The sequence below is a fragment of the Sinocyclocheilus rhinocerous genome, unplaced genomic scaffold, assembly GCF_001515625.1.
Source record: "Sinocyclocheilus rhinocerous isolate Xijiao unplaced genomic scaffold, SAMN03320098_v1.1 scaffold1438, whole genome shotgun sequence".
NCBI lineage: Eukaryota > Metazoa > Chordata > Actinopteri > Cypriniformes > Cyprinidae > Sinocyclocheilus > Sinocyclocheilus rhinocerous.
Window position 1 is genome coordinate 23,147 of NW_015649221.1, and position 20,004 is coordinate 43,150.

General features: G+C 37.4%; 1 protein-coding gene across 1 annotated transcript in view; it reads left to right on the top strand.

Annotated features, from left to right (window-relative positions):
* The window catches only part of LOC107710299 (stonustoxin subunit alpha-like), a 25,878-nt gene extending 14,206 nt beyond the window's left edge, over positions 1–11,672 (top strand). The window contains exons 2-5 of the mRNA XM_016515036.1: positions 1,821–1,913; positions 4,985–6,703; positions 10,496–10,528; positions 11,558–11,672. Of these exons, the coding sequence (XP_016370522.1) occupies positions 1,823–1,913; positions 4,985–6,703; positions 10,496–10,528; positions 11,558–11,616 (1,902 nt within the window). The 5' untranslated portion in view covers positions 1,821–1,822 and the 3' untranslated portion in view covers positions 11,617–11,672. The remainder of the gene's footprint in view (positions 1–1,820; positions 1,914–4,984; positions 6,704–10,495; positions 10,529–11,557) is intronic.
* The last annotated feature ends 8,332 nt before the right edge of the window (positions 11,673–20,004 follow it).

Below are 20,004 nucleotides of genomic sequence, written 5' to 3' on the forward strand. Positions count from 1 at the left end.
TTTCGGGGGGTGCTTAATAAACTGACAAACTTTAAATCCGAAGAACTGCGTGCTTTCATTACCCATATAGCTGCTCTGTAGATTAGAAAACCTGTCAAAATAAGAGTCCCGCCTTGTTAATGGAGATCTCATACATATTTAAACTTACAAAAAATATTCAAATGTATACAAAAACAAATTAGAAGATTAATCATAATAAAGTCTGTTACAATAAAGAAGGATTAATATGTATTTAATTTATACAGTGAAGTGTTATTTTACATTTGTTTACTTTATTTCTGTACCTGAAAACTGTTAAACCTACCTAAAAAGCACTGTTTATTTAATATGTATCTTTGTTCTGTTGTATTCATGTAGGCCTGCTGAATGTTAAATGGATCCAATCCATGTTCATTAGAAATTATTTGATGCAGCAATAAAACGGCTAGTATAATTTAATGCAGGTGTTTTTGAACTTTGCTGATTTAAAACATGATCAAAATACTATCTATTTTGATGCCAAAATTTCAAATAAGAGACTAGAGAGGAAGTGACAAATATAGGTATCGGAATCGGCCAATAAGTGTTTGTTAAAATCGGTATTGGCCCCAAAAAATCCTATCGGTGCATCCCTAGTTTTTACACTTAAATATCATTAAGAACATTAATGATATCGGTTTTGTTCTGTTCTGTTTACCCTAGGGGGTTATTATTGCTGCACTCCTGCTCATTCATGACAGGCTACATGGAGGGGCAGGGAGTTTTTGCCCAGAACAGAACCAGACTGCCAAACCAAAACTGCATGCTAAGTGTCAATCATTTTGACGATAGTGGTCCTGACAGAAATATTAATTTATACTCATCCACTAAAAAATTATCGAAGATTTTTACGGTTGAATATCTGTCTAATATCCAACATCAAACCAACTTTATCTCGGTTAGGGTTAAAGGTGAAAGATAAAAGGACACAGCAAGGAACAAAATCAAATCACAGGAGGGAGTGGGTGAGGCTGACAGGTGTGTAATCAGAATCCGATAATTACCCTTTAATTACCCATGTATGTACCCTTCTTGTCCAGGCCCTTGTCATCTCTAGGCTGGACTACTGCAATGCTCTTCTGGCTGGACTTCCATCAAGCACAATCAAACCTCTACAAATGATTCAGAATGCAGCGGTACGACTGGTCTTGAACGAGCCAGACATTGATGCTTGCATATAGAACAGCCACAGGCTCAGCACCCGCCTACTTCCACTCACTACTACGAATTTACATCCCCTTCAGAAGTCTGAGATCCGCTAGTGAGCGACGCCTCGTGGTACCATCACAGAGAGGCTCAAAATCACTTTCCAGAACATTCTCGTTCACCATTCCTGGCTGGTGGAACGATCTTCCCACCCCTATCCGGAATGCTGAATCTCTGACAATTTTCAAGCGACAGCTGAAAACTCTTCTCTTTCGAAGCTACTTGACTTCATCATCATTAAAAAAAAAAATTCAATCTCTTTATTTATTCCTTCTCTTTCTAGCTTGTACTTATTTGAGCAATGTCTAGAAACTTGGTATTTCAGGCACTTCCTGTATCTGTTTGCCTCTTTAAGAAGAATCGATTTATGTATCCCCCAATTGTAAGTCGCTTTGGATAAAAGCGTCTGCTAAATGTCTAAATGTAAATGTACCCTCTTATTGGGCAATATGCCATGCTATGCTGTGTTAGACTTTAACCACCTTTTTTTAGAAATTTTAAAAAAAATTTTTAACAAGAATTTTAGAATGATAAAATTATTATAAGGTTTACAATTTAAAACTATTCTCTTTGTTCTTGCTGTTTTTTTACTACAGACATGGCATCAAAACCCATTGAATTGGCAGCCCTAGGAAGACCTCTGTTTCCTGCTATGCTGTATGACTGCCGCGAGGATTCCTTCATTCCAGGTGCTTTACCTACTTACAAAAATAATAATAATTTTTTCACCCAATTGTGAAGTCACAAAAAAATTATGGAAACGTTATAATAATTTTCATTAATAAATTAACATTATATATTGTTTAACAGCTCATTAGTTATTATATTCAAATACCTACAAGTATGAGATAATGTGCTTCTAAATGTGTACTAATTAAATTATTGAATATTACATATTGATTAACAAAATCATTAGTTCATGTAAATCAGGGATGGGCAACTTTGATAGTGACGCTTTTTCTCCTTTATACCAAGGGGCCAAATTATTAGTTCACGTCCACACACCTTTTACAGGTACACACACGGTTTTTAAAGATTTTATTAACTATAAAATGTGTGCAGTTATGCCAATTCAAATCAGAAAACTTTGTTGTCAGTTGACAAGCAATATTACCCCATAATATTATTAAACATCTCAATCGCATGGTCTCTAAAATTGCAAAATAAACAAATGTACAGAGGTCCTATTTTGATTAGTTGTCACAGTGTGTAAAGGACGAGGACTAGGAAAGATGCAGGTAACGTAAACTTCACTTTAATAAGGTAAACACAAACTCATAACAACGGAGGTATCTCTGTGAAGGCAACGGAGATGGATGATGCAGAGAATGCAAGGGAACGGTCTTATCTGTAGCATCCGGTTCCAGTCCACCGTCCAATGAACACACAAAGATCTTAGAGGTAGGCAGAGCACAGGTAAGCAGCAGTCTATTAGCAGAGCCAACGAGAAGGCCACTGAAGCAGTAACCTTGAGACCAGCCGATGAACCAGAGTGGTGAGTGTGCTCTTATAGTGCTTTGTTAACTAGGTGCCGGTGCAGGTGCTCAATACTCCGGTGAATGAGGGCGTGGCTGAGTGATTGGTTCTGTGGCTGTGGATGGTGTCTCCGTGACATTAGTAGCCTACAGAACATTTCTCAAAACAACCTAAGAGCACAGTTACAAAAGTGCTTATTCCAAACGTTATTCCAAGTGGTGCCATAATATAACACGGTATCTGCAGGATTTTTTAAATCAAATTTAAGACTTTTTAAGACCTTCACTTCACATTTATGTCTTTAAACAGTTTTTAAGAGAAGGAATGAGTCAAAAGTATCAATTATTATATTTAAACAATTATCAATCAATTGTTATATTAATTAAAGAACATATAAATATATCTCCGTGTCTTAATTTGTTTAGATTTTTAGAATGCATTATCTTCTTGTCGATCCAACGGTTCACATTTAAAAATATGGATCGACTTTTGCATTGATCTGAACAAAAACAGCAGACAGGCTGTTTGAAAATGCCAAATTCATCATAAACTGAAAGCAATCTTTCGGCGACTTACTTTTCAAATGTTTTAAAATTGATCACCCGGGTTTAATATGATCCAGCGGGCCGCACTAAAAGACAATGCAGCCTGCGGGCCGCCATTTGCACATCCCTGATGTAAATTACAATGCTTACAAATATGATTATACTTTTAATTTATATATAATTATACACTTTATGAAAATATACAAATGATTTTAGAGATGTTATACACTAATGAATAGCTTAAACTTATTAAAATGTTTTATATATTATCTAATGCAGCGGTGTTCAAAAGTGTTTTTGTCAGCTACATAAACCCCTTCAGCCTAAATTATTATCTTAAAGTACTTAAAGTTTTTTATCAGAATGATTTTACATAGCTATAGTTATTAGAGAGAAAATTACATTGGAATTGCATATCATGATTATAGTGACCAAAATGACCATGGTTATCAATATTATCACAGTACTGCTAAAATGTGCTGGAAATGTTCAGAAAGTACTCATACACTAAAATCATTTCACCAAGTTTTATTTCAAAAACCAACGAATTTTAAACAAAATAAAATGGTTGGGTGACAACATGATACATTCAAATGTTAAAGTTTTGACAAAAGTTTCATAAAGTTATAAACCTCATATTTCAGCATTAATTTTTGTTTTTTATTTTTTAATAATTTATTTATAGAAAATTATGAGTCAGGCATTTTATCTGCTCCATAAACAATTCTACACATACTAACTTGTCCTAATTGTTGGGATTTTTTTGAATACACATTAAATACAAATACACTTGTTTTCCATCTGCCAGTTACGATTTACAAAAAAAAAAAAATTTGGTTCTTGCTCAAGGGTCTCTCCTCAGTCGTGGTATTGAAGGTGGAGAGAGCACTGGATATTCACTCCCCCCACCGACAATTCCTGCCGGACCTGAGACTCGAACCTGCAACCTTTGGGTTACAAGTCCAACTCTAACCACTAGGCGTAAAAGTGTAAATCCACTGTCTGACATTAGGTGGCGCTTATGGAACAGCAGAAATAGTTTCCACGGTAACGTCTGTAAATGTACATGGAGCCCCAGCACTGCACATTTTAAATTTCTCCTTTGTCTGACACTCATTTCAGGTCTTGAAGTCTATACTAGAGAGCTGATCAGTTGAAACAGGTGTGCTTGATTAAGGAGACATAAAAAATGCCCAGTGTTGGAGGGCTCCAGGAACGTGGTTGCGAACTACTGCATTAGATGATATATCAATAATTTTAATCAGTTTAAACAACCAGTTTAATAACATTTGTAAGCATTCAAGTGTGCATTAATAAATAAAGCTGTTAATCAGTACATTTTTGGTGTATGATCATATAAGAGTTGAAAGTTGAATAACATTTAACGTAAGCATAACATAAGTGTTTTGAATTATGTAAACTAATGATCTGTTAATCATTATGTAATGTTCAATGAGTACGTTTACATGCACATTATCTCATATTTGTAGCTATATGACTATATATTAACTAATGATCTGTTAAGCATTATATATTGGTTGTTAATTACTTATTAATGAAAGTTATTATAAAGTGTTACCAAACATACTTATGTAGTAAATTTGAGATGCAATAAAATTATGCACACAAATATTAAATTAGTTTAAAATTGCCTTACAGATACAGGATGCAATTTTTAGTTCAGTTGTACATTGTATCCTCATACATACTGTAGCTGCTATAACCATTTCTCATTTCAGGTGTTACTCTGTGGGATAGGAAATCACTGAGTGAAGATTTGGACACTCATCCACAGCTCATGACAGATTTGAAGTTCAGTACCTCTGACTCTCTCTCTAGTAAGTCCAGTCTCCTGAATGTAAGTGCTTCACTGAAGGCCAGCTTTTTGGGGGGGCTGGTGGAGGTGGGAGGATCTGCCAAGTACCTGTGTAACACCAAATCCTCCAACCAACAGTCCAGAGTAACAATGCATTACAGTGAAACCTCAAGATTTGATCAACTCACTATGACTCAGCTGGGCCAGATCACCTACCCTCAGGTGTTTGAGCAGAAAACTGCAACTCATGTGGTCACGGCTGTGCTGTACGGAGCTCAGGCCTTCATGGTGTTTGATCGCTCATCTGCAGAAGATGAAAACAAGCAGGACATTGAGGGAGAACTGAATGCCATGGTCAAGAAGTTCCCTCAATTTTCCATTGAGGGAGAAGGAGCAGTAAAAATGACAGATGAGGATAATAAAAAGGCTGAGAATATCACCTGCACCTTTCATGGTGATGTCCATCTCGAGCAGAATCCCACCACGTACATGGAGGCCCTAGAGGTGTACAAGAAGCTCCCCACTCTGCTGAAGGAAAATCCAGAGAATGCAGTGCCAATAAAAGTCTGGCTCTATCCTCTAAGTTTACTGGATACAAAAGCAGCTCGGTTGGAGAGAGAAATCAGCACAAGTTTGATTGCCAACACTGAAGATATGATGGAGGAGCTGAGGGAGGTAGAGATGACATGCAATGACCTGTCCAGAAGAACAGAGGTAAATATTTTCAGTGACATTAAAGCAAGGTTGCACTCATTTCAGGATTCATTTAGCATTTACACGACGGTGCTCCAGAAAGAACTGGCCAGGGTCTTGCCTGCCATTCGAGGAGGAGGTATGGAGGAACAATCCCTGGAAGACACCCTGAGGATACACAGCAGCTCCCCTTTTAATGCTAACTTACTTAACCAATGGTTAGATGATGCAAAGTCTGAGCTTTACTTATTGAATAATCACAGCAAGACACTGAATGAGATCAACATTGAAGATTCAGACGGGCTCAACGGCATCCTTCTTGATCCAGATATTGATGTAGTATTGTGCCTGACCTTCACATCTCTAAAATATAAAGACCCATATCTTTCAACCCTGACAGAGTTTCTAAAATCTGACAAGTTTAAAGAGCTAGATGCAAACAAAACCCTGCTTTCTGTGACATCAGATAGAAAGTGGTTCAAAGATCCTGATGTCATTGCAAAGATGAGAGAGAACTTACGTCTCTTCAAGAGATTTTCAGAGGCCAATAAAAATGAGAAGAGTATCCGATTCATTATTTCTGCCATCTCCAATCCCTCCATTCCAGGCTCCTCCATCTATCTGTATGAAAATGGGAAAGTGACAGACACAAAGTTCCAGCCCGTGTCCAAGCCGTCCCCACCAGTAGTGAAGAATGTCCTGGCGCGAACTGTGTCCCTGAAACTGCAGAAGTCCCCAACTGGAGAAACAGTGAATCACAGAGTGGAGTACAAGCAGGTGAAAGCAGATTCTGGAGCTGAGGAACAGTGGCTTGTCATAGACACAGCTGAAGATGACTTCACGCTGACTGAACTGGTGTCTGGAAAGCAGTACCTGATCCGCTACAGGATAGTGGGTAAAGTGGGAGTGAGTGAAGCCAGTGAGACTGTCAGTCCTACACTCTCTTTAAGTAAGTGTCATCTGCATTTTATGAATACTTTCTTGCGTTTTAAAAATTTCCTCAAAACATTTGCTTAATTCAAACAATCAACATTTAGAATTATGTTTGGGACTGTATTTAACAGGTGTGACTACCGAACTGTACTTTTCACACAGCAGCATATTCATTATTTGAACAGCTTCTATATTAATAATCACCCATTAGGTGTATTTGGTGCATCGTGAGGCAAAATCAAGATGACATCACTCAGCTGTGGGTTTTGCTAGGTCTGTGTGCTTGCCATGCATGTATCCATTTCCTCTGCTGTGGAGTATCTTTCTCTGAATTATTACTGTCACCTGTCCACTATTCTCACCACCACCATTTTAAAATCTAACAGAGGCTCAACTGCCAGACACCAGTATACGTGTGTGCTCTCTCTCTTGTTCTTTTCTAGCTGACACATGTATACCAACAGGTTTCCATCCCTGTAAAAAACAACAAAAAAAAACAGCATATGCTTGTTAGGTACGTATGTTTTGAAGCATGGCAGCTGGTCCTTAGTTTATCATGAGCTGGTTTAAGCTGGTCCTGAGCTGGTCTTGAGCAGGAGCTAGTTGCTTAGGACCAGAACATGACCAGCTCAAACCAGCTAAGGACCAGCTTAAACCAGCTGCCATGCTTCAAAACATACCTAACCAGCATATGCTGAATGAGAGAAAACGTATCTCACTTCAGAAGTTTTTCAGAGGCCAATAAAGATGAAACGAGAATGCGCTTCATTATTTCTGCAATCTCTGATTCCTCCAGTCCAGGCTCCTCGATCTATCTGTATGAAAAAGGGAATCTCACAGATACACAGTTCCAGCCAGTGTCCAAGCCGCCCACACCAGTAGTGGAGAATGTTCTGGACCAAACTGTGTCCCTGAAACTGCAGAAGTCCCCAACTGGAGAAACAGTGAATCACAGAGTGGAGTACAAGCAGGTGAAAGCAGATTCTGGAGCTGAGGAACATTGGCTTGTCATAGACACAGCTGATGAAGACTTCACGCTGACTGAACTGGTGTCTGGAAAGCAGTACCTGATCCGCTACAGGATAGTGGGTAAAGTGGGAGTGAGTGAAGCCAGTGAGACTGTCAGTCCTACACTCTCTTTAAGTAAGTGTCATCTGCACATTTTATTAATACTTTCTTTCTTTTTAAAAATTTCCTCAAAACATTTGCTTAATTCAAACAATCAACATTTAGAATTATGTTTGGGACTGTATTTAACAGGTGTGACTACCGAACTGTACTTTTCACACAGCAGCATATTCATTATTTGAACAGCTTCTATATTAATAATCACCCATTAGGTGTATTTGGTGCATCGTGAGGCAAAATCAAGATGACATCACTCAGCTGTGGGTTTTGCTAGGTCTGTGTGCTTGCCATGCATGTATCCATTTCCTCTGCTGTGGAGTATCTTTCTCTGAATTATTACTGTCACCTGTCCACTATTCTCACCACCACCATTTTAAAATCTAACAGAGGCTCAACTGCCAGACACCAGTATACGTGTGTGCCCTCTCTCTGGTTCTTTTCTAGCTGACACATGTATACCAACAGGGTTCCATATAATAACACAGATGTTGAGCAGCTTTTTACCTCAATTGACCTGCCATGAGTCCAAAGGAGGCTCGAGTTCATCTATCAACATCTGTAAAATTAAAATGTAATTTTTACCCAAGTGTAGGGTGCAGCTAAACTAATGGTTGATGCTCATTGGGGAGAGAAGCTGGACTACTAGAGATGTAGTGCATTTTCAAAATTCTGCCGAGCGCTAAAATAAATCTGTTCTCAGATACCAATGATAACAAGAGCTCAGCATCCACTCTTCTCTCTTGCGGGATACTCTTGTTCTATATTTCTTTACATTTACACTGGTTTTCAAAACAGCACTTTTTGTGCAACAGCAGCTGCTCTGGCCACGTGATCGACGGGGAAAAAAAAATCGACACACAGGATGGAAAAAAAAAAAATCCTCACTTTTTCGCACCACGAATGTTCATGCCTAGTGTGAATAGCCCCATAAGGATCTATTGTTTCGATTCGATTCAAAGTCTTGAGGTTTTGATGCCAGAAGATAGACTTTATTATCAGAGATAATGAAGCCGAGAGACTCTGCAGAGAATCTGTCGAGTCTGTGTCTGCACACACATATAGTTTTTCCTCAAGGTGTGTTCAACATTTCATACACAGTCCTTCTACCCCCATGCAATGTACACATTTTACTCTCCTGTAGGAAACATATGATCATATTAGTAGAATAACTTGATTACTCTCCTGCAGGCCTCCTTACATACAGGAAACACATACATGTTCATAATAGTAGAATAACTTGATTATACACATTAAACTCTCCTGCAGGCCTCCTTGCATACAGGGAACACATTATCATAATAGTAGATTACAAACATGGCTATATTCATATTGGTTATACTTGATTAATTCATATTTTGGTTAATAAATATCTTCTACAAGAACGCCCAGGTAGCCATATTAAATCTGCGTTTATGCAGCCAAATTGTAAATGGCCTCTCCGTGTAACATGATCTGTCTGAATAAAATCCAATAAGTGCAGTCGGTATTCAAAAACAACAACAAATAAACAAGTTAAAAGCTATAAAAAATATGCTACTCCATGCGCCAACCTGTCAGCCACACGAGCAGCGACCCGGAACGGAAGGTCCCTGTTAACAGACGTCTAAATGTTGGCCTCGGATATCTGCCATTTCTGTAGTTTTTAAACACTTTTTATTTGTGTTTGTAGTTCTGAACCAAATGCTTCTCCAAAGCGCAATGTGAATTTTGCTGACCGTCTGAACAAAGCCAAAGAGACATGCTAAATGTGCAGTGCTGGGGCTCCAGGAACAGGGATGGGAAACACTGCTTTACTACAAGTTTCTAGCACACACACACACACACAGAGAGAGAGAGACTGAGTGAGATTAAATGAGTGTGAAACTGTTTTCCAGCAAGTTTACTCAACTAAGAAGTTGAAATCAAATCATTTCCAGATGGATAAAGCATTCTTGTTCATTTTCTGTAATAGTTTTCTTGAAGTTTGAATTTTGAAATGGATTGTGGGTAACAAAAATGCTTTCTCTGTGTTTGACTGTAATCATACCCTTACGAAAATTAACCATGCTTTTACTACAAATAACCATGCAACCCTTGCATATCTTCACAAATCTTCACTAAATGATGTCTAACATTAGCCATGGCTAATAAATTCTTAGATTTTACTCGCCAGTGTGTGAGTTGGAGGTTAAGTATAAGTTTAGCACAGATATAAATTCACTCATTGCTAGAATAATCTGGGTGCTAGGCAGTTGCTAAGGTATTCTAGCTGGTTGCTATGATAATATGAGTGGTTGATAGGTGGCTTCTAGAGTGTTCTGAATGGTTGCTTTAGTGTTGCTAGATGGTTGCTAGGGTGTTCCGAGTGGTTTCCAGGTGGTTACTAAGGTATTACTAGTGTGTTCATGATAGTTGCTAGCCAGTTGCTGAGTGGTTGCTAACACATTTAGCATTATGCAAGCATGATTATCATGTCTTTAGCACTTTCTTAGCATGATGCTAGCATATTTTAGAATATTGTTAGTCTGTTTAAAGCATGGTTTAAAGGCATTTTATATTTATAATATTGTTTTCACAATTATTAGAAGCCAAAATCATAGTTGAAGATATTTGATTAATTGCACTGCACTGTGTAAATGTGTGTGTTTGTTTGTTTGTGATTATTTACTCACTGAATGTGACTCTGTTCTTGATTTCACAGTCACCAACTGGACCAGGAACGACTTCCTACAATGTAAGTCACAAGCAGAATAACTTAATCAAATAAATGATGATTTGAATAATGACACACTCACACAACACACTCTCTCACTCGCACACACACACACACACACACACACCTTACTAACCCTGGATTATGAGGACAATCAGTGTTTAACTGGACTTCACTCATACACACACACACACACCCTTATAAGAACATCTTTGTACCTTATTTACCCCTAAAAGGTGTGGATTATTACTTTAGAACAGCAATACATATCTTAAAGTACTACTATTAACCCTTTAGGACTAAGGTAGGTACAAAGATGTTCTTTTAAGGGTTCTGCCCTAGTGACAAGCTGTTGTACCCCTAGAGGTACAGTTTTAGATTTTTTCTTATGAGTGTTGAACTTCACTGGGTCAGCAAATCTTGAACTAATCTAAGAACATTTATTTTTCATCTGCAAACCTCAGTTCCTCACAAAATCTATTATATTCTGTACTGTTCTTTCTCTTAGAACAGGGTCCTCTGCAGCCTTGCACTGCTCACACTCTGCTTTTGTTGCAAGGTGTGCTTTTAAAATATAGGCTTTGAAATGTTTCATGACTGCATTCACTTCATTCGGGCTCCATGGTCTTTTCACAACTCTCCTCGATTTGGCCTCTGCAAAAAATAAATACATACATACATAAATAAATGTATTCACTGACAGCTGAAACGGAAACTATACACGCCTCCCTTCAACCCAGCTGTTAAGTTACAGTCGGAGCGCGGGCTTTTTGCATCCTCTTCAGGAGAGAGCGGTTCTTGCCTAACTGGTACACTTGAAATAAAGGTTTGTATGTTTTATTTCATCTATAAAATCTTCATTGTGCTGTAAATTATTTTATTTTACACAACACAACATACAAGGATGAGATGTCAGTCAGCTAAATGTGTCGGCAACAGTTGTTTTTTGCCTTGCATAACAAACTGATTTTATTTGTTATAATACTGAATTTAATTTATTTTGATATTAAAATATGTTCTCTAATCTCAGTACTGTTTGTTTTTGGCCAGGTTATGGAGTTAGTCATGGCCTCTTTCAGCTACGAGCGCAACACGAGCCAGTGGTCTGAGGTTCGCTGTTCCCCCGGCGAACGGCAGCCCATCACCGGCTTAGATTTCAGCGACACACCAGCACTACTTTGGTGAAAAGGGATTAGAGAGAATGGTTGAATACATTTGAATTAAAATGCTACTGTTAAATGTTACATTTTGTATTTCTAAAATGCTTGTTAAACGAATTTCAATTTATGTAATATTGTAAACTGTGCTGTATTCATCCAAATAAATTATTTTCTTTTTTTTTGTCCATGGTTTTCTTGCTTATTAACAAATGTTTACCTTTTGATTATTTCTGTTGCCTCTAGTAATTCTGTGAGATTTCTCATTTCCAACCCATTTTAAGCCAGCACTATAGTAATTTTTAAACCACAGTTGAGTTAAATAAAACAACCCAGCATGTGGATCAACCAGCAACCCATACACATACCTGTGGAGCTTAGTTATAGTTACAGTAAATATTATTATTATTATTTACATAGTAATTTTTAAACCACAGTTGAGTTAAATAAAACAACCCAGCATGTGGATCAACCAGCAACCCATACACATACCTGTGGAGCTTTCAGCCTGCAGATAATTACTGGCCATCTTAAATCTGAACATGTATATATAAAAATAATACAAACATATATTAAAATTCATTTAAAAAATACAGTTGGAGCTCAGCCTCATCTAGGGGCATTTTTCTTTTTTCTATGGAAAAAAGCAATACGCTATTCCTCTTTGCTACAGTGCAAATCATTTCTGACCATCTTAAATCTGAACATGTATATATAAAAATAATACAAACATATATTAAAATTCATTTAAAAAAATACCATTGGAACTTTCTGCCTCTTCCTGGGTCAACTCTATCCCTTTTTTGTTTCCTAAATTAAAAAATAAATAAATAAATAAAAATTAAATGCATACGTAAACTTAACCCAAATACCAAAAACCTGTTCCCCTTCTATTCAACAGAACATTCAGCATAAATTCAGTATTGACATCAGCATTTGCACTTCTTTAGAAGAAGGAAATTTGGAATGGCAAGCCAGATTCTTAGATGCTTCTACAAGTGTGAAATCAAGAGCGTCCTCACCAGCTACATTACAGTCTGGTTCAGAAACTGCACAGCTCAGGATCGACAGGAGAGCTCGAAAAACCAGGCAGACATAACACTACGAATAGCTTCTCACTACAAATAATATTTCTATTACCAATTACTACACCTATCTTTGTTACAAATGTGAAATAACAATGGACTATTCAGTTCACTTTGCAGGACTTTACACTGCACATTATGTTTGCACAATGCTTGTATGTTTATGTAAATATTTGCAGGTTAAGAATTTTATTGTATGTTGTAACAGACTTTTAATGAATATAAGATAATAAACTTGAACTTGAGATGTTATTCGTCTCAAAATCATTTATTGCTACATTTATATTAATCAGTAAATGAAGCCAGTGACTAAACGGTCAGCTACACGCATATACAAAATGCGATCAAGACAGCTCCAGCGATTATAAAGGGAGTGTTCAATCACAGTGCAAGTTTACATCAGTTCTGGACTCTCACCAAAACTCACATTATAATCAGTGACGCTTTCTATATTGCACAATCTTTCAAATCTCTTATTTACATTGTGTTTGCACTGTTAATTATGATGAAAGCATTCGTGAGAGTGCAGAACTCAAGCTGAAATGACGAGATCACTGCATTAATGCGCTTAACATCGGCTGTCATCAACCTTACATGCAACTGGAGTAGGTCTAAATATAATGCTATAATCAACACTTTATCTTGACAGCCATAATAGTAAAAATGTAGTAAAAGTTATTGAGAGTTTAACATGTAATACTTATTTAATTTGCATGATGTCAACCAATCACAGCAGTCGGCATTTACACTGAAGTTTGACAGAAGACACGCCCCTTCTAATGGAGCATTCAAATCAGAGGGCTAAATCTAAAATTATCTGAACTACGATCATTTTTAATGTAAAAATCTGACTAACATTCTAAGTGCACCTCAGGAAGCATTATGACATTATGAAAAATGCAGTTTGTGACCCCTTTATCGGGCATAATTATGAATGAAAATAACAGAAGGAAACATCTATTTGCTAAACAAAACAAGACAACTAATATTATTCATATTCTTTTGCTATCTCTACACAATATTTTTTTTAAAAGACAAAGAAAACGAAATAAATGACAATACAGGAATCTGTAATTGGTATGGGAAAATACCAAAACTGAACATATCGGTATCAGACTTGTTACACTGTTTATTGGATGCATCCCTATTTAGGTTAATTTAACAGTTTTCTTAATAAAGCCATGCATGTAGACTAGAAAGAGACCACTTGCAAGCCTACATGAAGAATGTAGTGGGCCTCCTGTGGTAAGTTCTGTAGTGAATACCAATGCCATTAATGCACACCGGAATAAAACTCATTACATACCCCTTACTCCATGGGCAGGATCTGACTCTTCATCATCGTCATCACTTATTTCTTCCTCGTCTAATTCCAGATCAATTTCATCTATAGAAAAGCATATTTGACAAACACCCATATACATGCATTAAGTACACATATTAATTAACATTTAGGAATTCCAATTTAGCTTCAACATTGTCTGTAGAACTGTACTTTTCTCTCATCTCCTAAGTTAATTCTATATTTATGTCATATTACCATTATTTACAATGTCACCCTTCTTCTAATGACAAATTTTTATTGAAGTAGTGAAGTAGTGTTAAGTACTTTGTAACTTTTCATTATTATTATACTGAACAAAATTATAAACGCAACACTTTTGTTTTTGCCCCCATTTTTCATGAGCTGAACTCAAAGATCTAAGACTTTTTCTATGTACACAAAAGGCCTATTTCATGCACATACCGTCAATCTCAACTTCATCGAGGAATTTTCATTTGAATCTTGCGAGATTTCCTTTCTCCATTGCCAGTAGCAGCTATGAGAATTTTGCAATTTCTATAGTTGCATCTGGCAACCGATAATAGTCTCTATGGACCCGAATGTCCAAGATTGAGGTAAATGTCTTAAGATTGAGAATCTGGGACATTGTCGCCACTTGCTTGCGGAGCTGTGTAGACTTGAGATGTTCCGGATTCTTCGCACCACACTGACTTGCAAAAAGCCTGATGCAGTCCTGTCCCCTGAAGAAGCTGGTGGGTGAGCACTTTGGTCTTCCAAACAGGAAGGGGTTGTCCCTGTCTACTTCACATGCATCTCTCTTCTCCACAATAAGTTCAATTGCTCTGACAAGTTCAGGATTCAACAAAATAGCAACTTTTCTCCCTTTCTTGCCCATGATTTCTACTCTTCTGAAATGCTTGGACATTTTTTGCTCAAATGGAGAGAGGCCGAGAGCTATGTCCTCATGGAGCTCAGTCTGGTCTCGTTTTTGAGACTTCTCCTGCACGACGTCTGTTGAATATTATTACTTGCGCAAGTGTCACTTTGGTGAGCTCTGCATATGTTTGTGAAGACTTGTGATTTTTCAGGCTTTTAAATGCTTCAACTGATTTCTTCTCTAGGTACTGGTGGAGAAGCTGCACGTCCTGTGTGAACGGTATAGTAGATGGTTTGTTGAACTTTGATTTGCACAAAGTAGCAAGAGCAGCATGGGAGACATGTTCTGCCCATTCACTTGAGCACAGTCTTTTGAATCGCTCTGCTGCTTTTGTCATATCATCATCCTCTGCTGCGATGGCTCTGCAGAGAATAATGTCACCAATCTTGTTAAGTGAATGTCCTAACTTCAGTGCAAGACTTGGCGTCTTATACAAATGGCTCTTTTCATCGTAACCAGCAACATCTTTCACAGCCTCAATGACTTTGTAAAAATTGTTCGGTTTCACAGCATCTTCAAAGGTAAATATGGAGTATTTTCTTCTCAAGCTTAGCAAGAGTCTGCCCATTTCTCGCACCTTCTGTCTGATGTATTCAGATTTTGTTGGATCACTGCCATGCTTGTTGTAAAGACTTTGACTCAACTGAAGTATGAGGAAATCATTTCGAACTACAGATGAAATGTCATCATTCTTCATATTTCGCAAGATCTTCCACACCTCAGGAGATATTGCTTGGGAGAATGTTGACTCCGCAATATCAGCCAACACTAAGACTTTGGCCTTGCCAGTTGCTTCAGACTCTGAAAACATCTTTGAAGGGCATCTCCGTGTATGACGCCACAGCTCCTTGCGAACAAACAGGCCTTTACAGTATACACAGTGCACATATGTTTTGGCACTCAGTTTAATCTCTGATATTCCTGGCCTTCTTCTAACCTTCAGTGGTCCACTTTTACTTTCCATAACCTCTTGATTATGTTCATAGTTGCTTCTGTTTCGTAGCTTATCAAGTAACCTTTTTCTGTCCCGAGAGTGTTTAGGGAGCAAGAATGCAGCAGCAATTTCTGTCTCAGTCTTGATGCTTTTTAAAGTGACGGGCAATTTTAGACTGAGGTTTCTTGCACACATAGCAGTAATTTTTATGGGTGGAAAAAGTTTTTTGGGGGGTTTCTTTGAGGTCTGACACATTGTTAATCGCTGACTGTTTATCAGAAGACTTTGTTGGCGTCCTCTTAAAACTCTGAAGCATCTCAGTTTTGTTTGTGGTACTGTCATGATCATCACTGGGTGCATAATCACATCTGAGGTCTTCAGCGGAGCTGGATTTATCACTCAACATGTCTTGAGTGTGACACTGAGTGTGCTGTGGAACACTCTTTGCCCTCTTAAAAGACTCTTTATGGGTCTTTATGGGATGGTGGTTTCAGTGTCTTGACAGACAGACTATTATCACTGTCACTGTTTCGTTGAGAATCCGGAATTAAGTCATAAGAGGTGTCATCGTTTGAGGATTCAGGGCATGGAGAATACTGTTCATCAGAGCTGGTTTCTTCAAAACTGAAAAATTCAACCTCTGGCTAAAAACAAAAACAACAGTAATAATGATGATAATAATAATAATAATAATAATTTCGTTATTATTAAAAACCTGTGTACGAAATACTGTACTGTGCTTACATTCCAGTGCAGTTTTCATGTAACAAACTTTAAAATGTTGATAGTTTATAGGTGATATAAGAGAAATTAACATACCTTTCTCATATTCTTCATGAAGCAGGTTTTGTGCCATGATTTTGAACATACTGAAAAAAAATTATTTTATTTATTTAAAAACAACAATTGCAGAAACAAAATTGATGCGCCTTGGAAATAATGATTTGAATAAAACTGGACTAAAAAACAACAGAATTAAAAACAAAAATACCAGGAAATTATAGGACAAATCCATTTTGTATTCAAGAGTCAAGAACACAGACTCAAAGGAGCCACAGAGTTCTGCTGTTACATTACCAGACACCAGCAAGCCTTTGACTACCCGTAGTGGTAGAGTGATTAAGAAACCTGCTCGTTTCAAGGACATGATTATGTAAATGTTTGAGTATGTTTGTTGACTGTTTAGTCAGTTTGGATTGAAACAATATAGTAGTATATTGTGTTCAGAGTAACGGTAACAAAGTGGTTGAAACAAAAGTAATTTGTTATTTGATGGTATAAGTTCTCTAATACTAACAAAGGGAGGGATGTAGTGTAGTGGTATCGCGAGAATAAAGGGGTGGGAACGAGAGAGGAACGAGAGAATTAAGGAGAGCGATCATGTAGTTGAGAGTGTGTTAATAAAGTTAAGATAACAACGATACAGACTGGTTATTGAGACAAACAACACAACAATTAGTTAACTACTTTAGTATAAACAATACTTCTTCAGCATTTATCAATCTTAGTTAATGTTAATTTCAACATTTACTAATGCATTATTAAAATCAACAGTTTTGCTTGTTAACAGTTAATGCACTCTGAATTAACATGAACTAACAGTGAACAACTGTATTAACATTAACTAACATTAAGAAAGATTAATAAATACTGTGAACAACTGTATTAACATTAACTAACATTAGGAAAGATGAATAAATACTGTAATAAATGTATTGTTCATGTTAGTTAATAGGCTACATTAACTAACACTAACTAATGGAACCTTATTGTAAAGTGTTACCTTAATATTAAATATCAATATATTATTTTTATTCAGTTCCATGCAACATGTACAGAATCAGATATAACTTTTTTTTTAAACTAATTATCGAAATAATGTAAACCCTACAAAGCTATTGTTATCACAGCATGGGAGCAGAGCGTCACGAGACGTTACAGCACAGTAGCACTATTGCAGACAGGAACAAATCTACTACAAATAAATATCCTGTCAGCGCGTTATTTGAGCAGACTTTGCTTTTCCGGCGAGTATGAGCGGAACACGAGCGGAACGCACATTCATAGAGCGGAATATTGAGCGGAGCGTCACACCGCGCAGTGACATGGAGAGTGAACCCTGCGCGCTGAACACTGCTGGGCGGGGCGCGGCACGCCATATATTATATATTTTTTTCGGCTCGTTATTTCGGCCGAAAACCGAAAATGCCATTTTCAGCAGCCAAAAATTCGGTGCATCCCTACAAGTGATTATAATAAATGAACAGAGAGGGGTATATTTTACTCAAAGAGTGAGTCGTCACAACAACGTCTTGAAGACAACAGTCCAGGTAAAACAGCCTAGTATGGTGCTCAACCCTCCTACATCTAACATTGTCAGTAGCTATGTTTCCATCACCCTGTTTTGATGCGCATTTTGAAGTATCGCATCAGAAACGAGCAGAGCTGGGTAGATTACTTACAAATTGTAATCCGTTATTGATTCCAAATTACATGGGAAAAATTGTAGTTAGTAATGGAATCCATTACATTACACATTTTAGGTAATATAAATCAGATTACTTTTGACCTAACTTGTTTATCACGTTGATTTAAATAGCATAATCATGTACCATATTGATGTAAAAATACAAAGAGTAAGAAAATATATTTCATTCATTGTAATTAACAACATGAAGTGCATTAAACATTAAATAACATTACATCAAGGTTTCCCAAACTAGGGTTAGTAAAGGAACTGAGTTTAATGAGTTTAATGAAAAGCTAATAATTTATTAAATCATAAAAATATAAAAATAAATAAAATATTTGAAAATAAAACACTTACTAACAAAAATGAAATAATGTATTTGTTTACCTGCATGTCACGTGACTATTAACCAACGTCAGAGAACCGTGAGCATGCAAATGTGATTCGCGATGGCGCCGACGCTGATGGCTGCCTCCGTGGCGTGCTCCGCAGTTGTTTTTATGTTTTTGTTAGTTTGTCCTGTCTTTAGTTATATCCCTGCAATCAGTTTCACCAGAGACGAATTAGCTAGATATGGTTCAATCACTTCAAGATTCAGCTAGTTCATGATTCATTTTCCCAAACGACATCCAAACCGTCTTCAAAGCATTTAGGAGCATGATAAAAGCTACCCACATAGAAAGAAAATAAGCAGCGACATACTTGTTCATCCTGTAGTGTCTGTCAGGAAGCTTCAGCCGCTGTTTATGAATCGGGAATCGTTCTTTCTGTAGTCTTTGCCAGCTCTAATCCACAGTTAATTCAGAAGGAGTTAGGTCTGCACTCACAGTACTAAGATTCCAGGAGTTAGTCCAAAAACTCTCATCTTTAGCTTCCGCAGTCAGACGGCATCAGGCAGACTCAGGGTAGTAAGACCATGAGCGTTGCTCGCCATGTTCTACCAAAGCCACTAGAAGGCAAGCCTGCAACCATTAGCTGAAAAAGCATAACGGCTAAAGCTAGCGCTTCTGGTCAGTTTTTTTTTTTAAGTAGATGTCAATGGAGGAGAGGCTCCACTACGCTGAATAAACAGCTTTTTAGAGAAAACGGCTTATCATTTAATGAATCGACAGCCTATCTGCTAATCTTCAACATGTTTTACACTAAACGATACTTTTGGATTGAACTATTTTTATAGTTTGCCATGAAAAAAAATGCCGTTTTATAAGAGAAGTCACTGACTTTTTGTGACAGGTGGGATACAGCTTATGGCATTTCTCATTCATTCCTATGGGATCCGTAAATGGTGATTGAGTGTCGCACAACTCTGACTGAAATGTAATTATGTCAAGGCTGTAATGTGATTGGATATTAAGGCACACATGACCCAAGTTAGCCGCTACGCTTTCTCCAGTAGTAAGTAATACAGACCCTCTTATCTCCCTATAGTAAGACAATGACCGTTTCTCAATATGCGTTCTTGTCTGTACTTGTGTTCTTGTGGACTTGTGAAACGTCATCAGTCGTCGCCCAAGTACTGTTCCAATTCAAAGTTCACATCTAGCCGAGTACAGTTCAAATCCCCGGATGTGTTCTTGCTCCGCCCCTTTTATCGAGGATGCATCCAGAGGTGACTTGTGCGAACTTGAG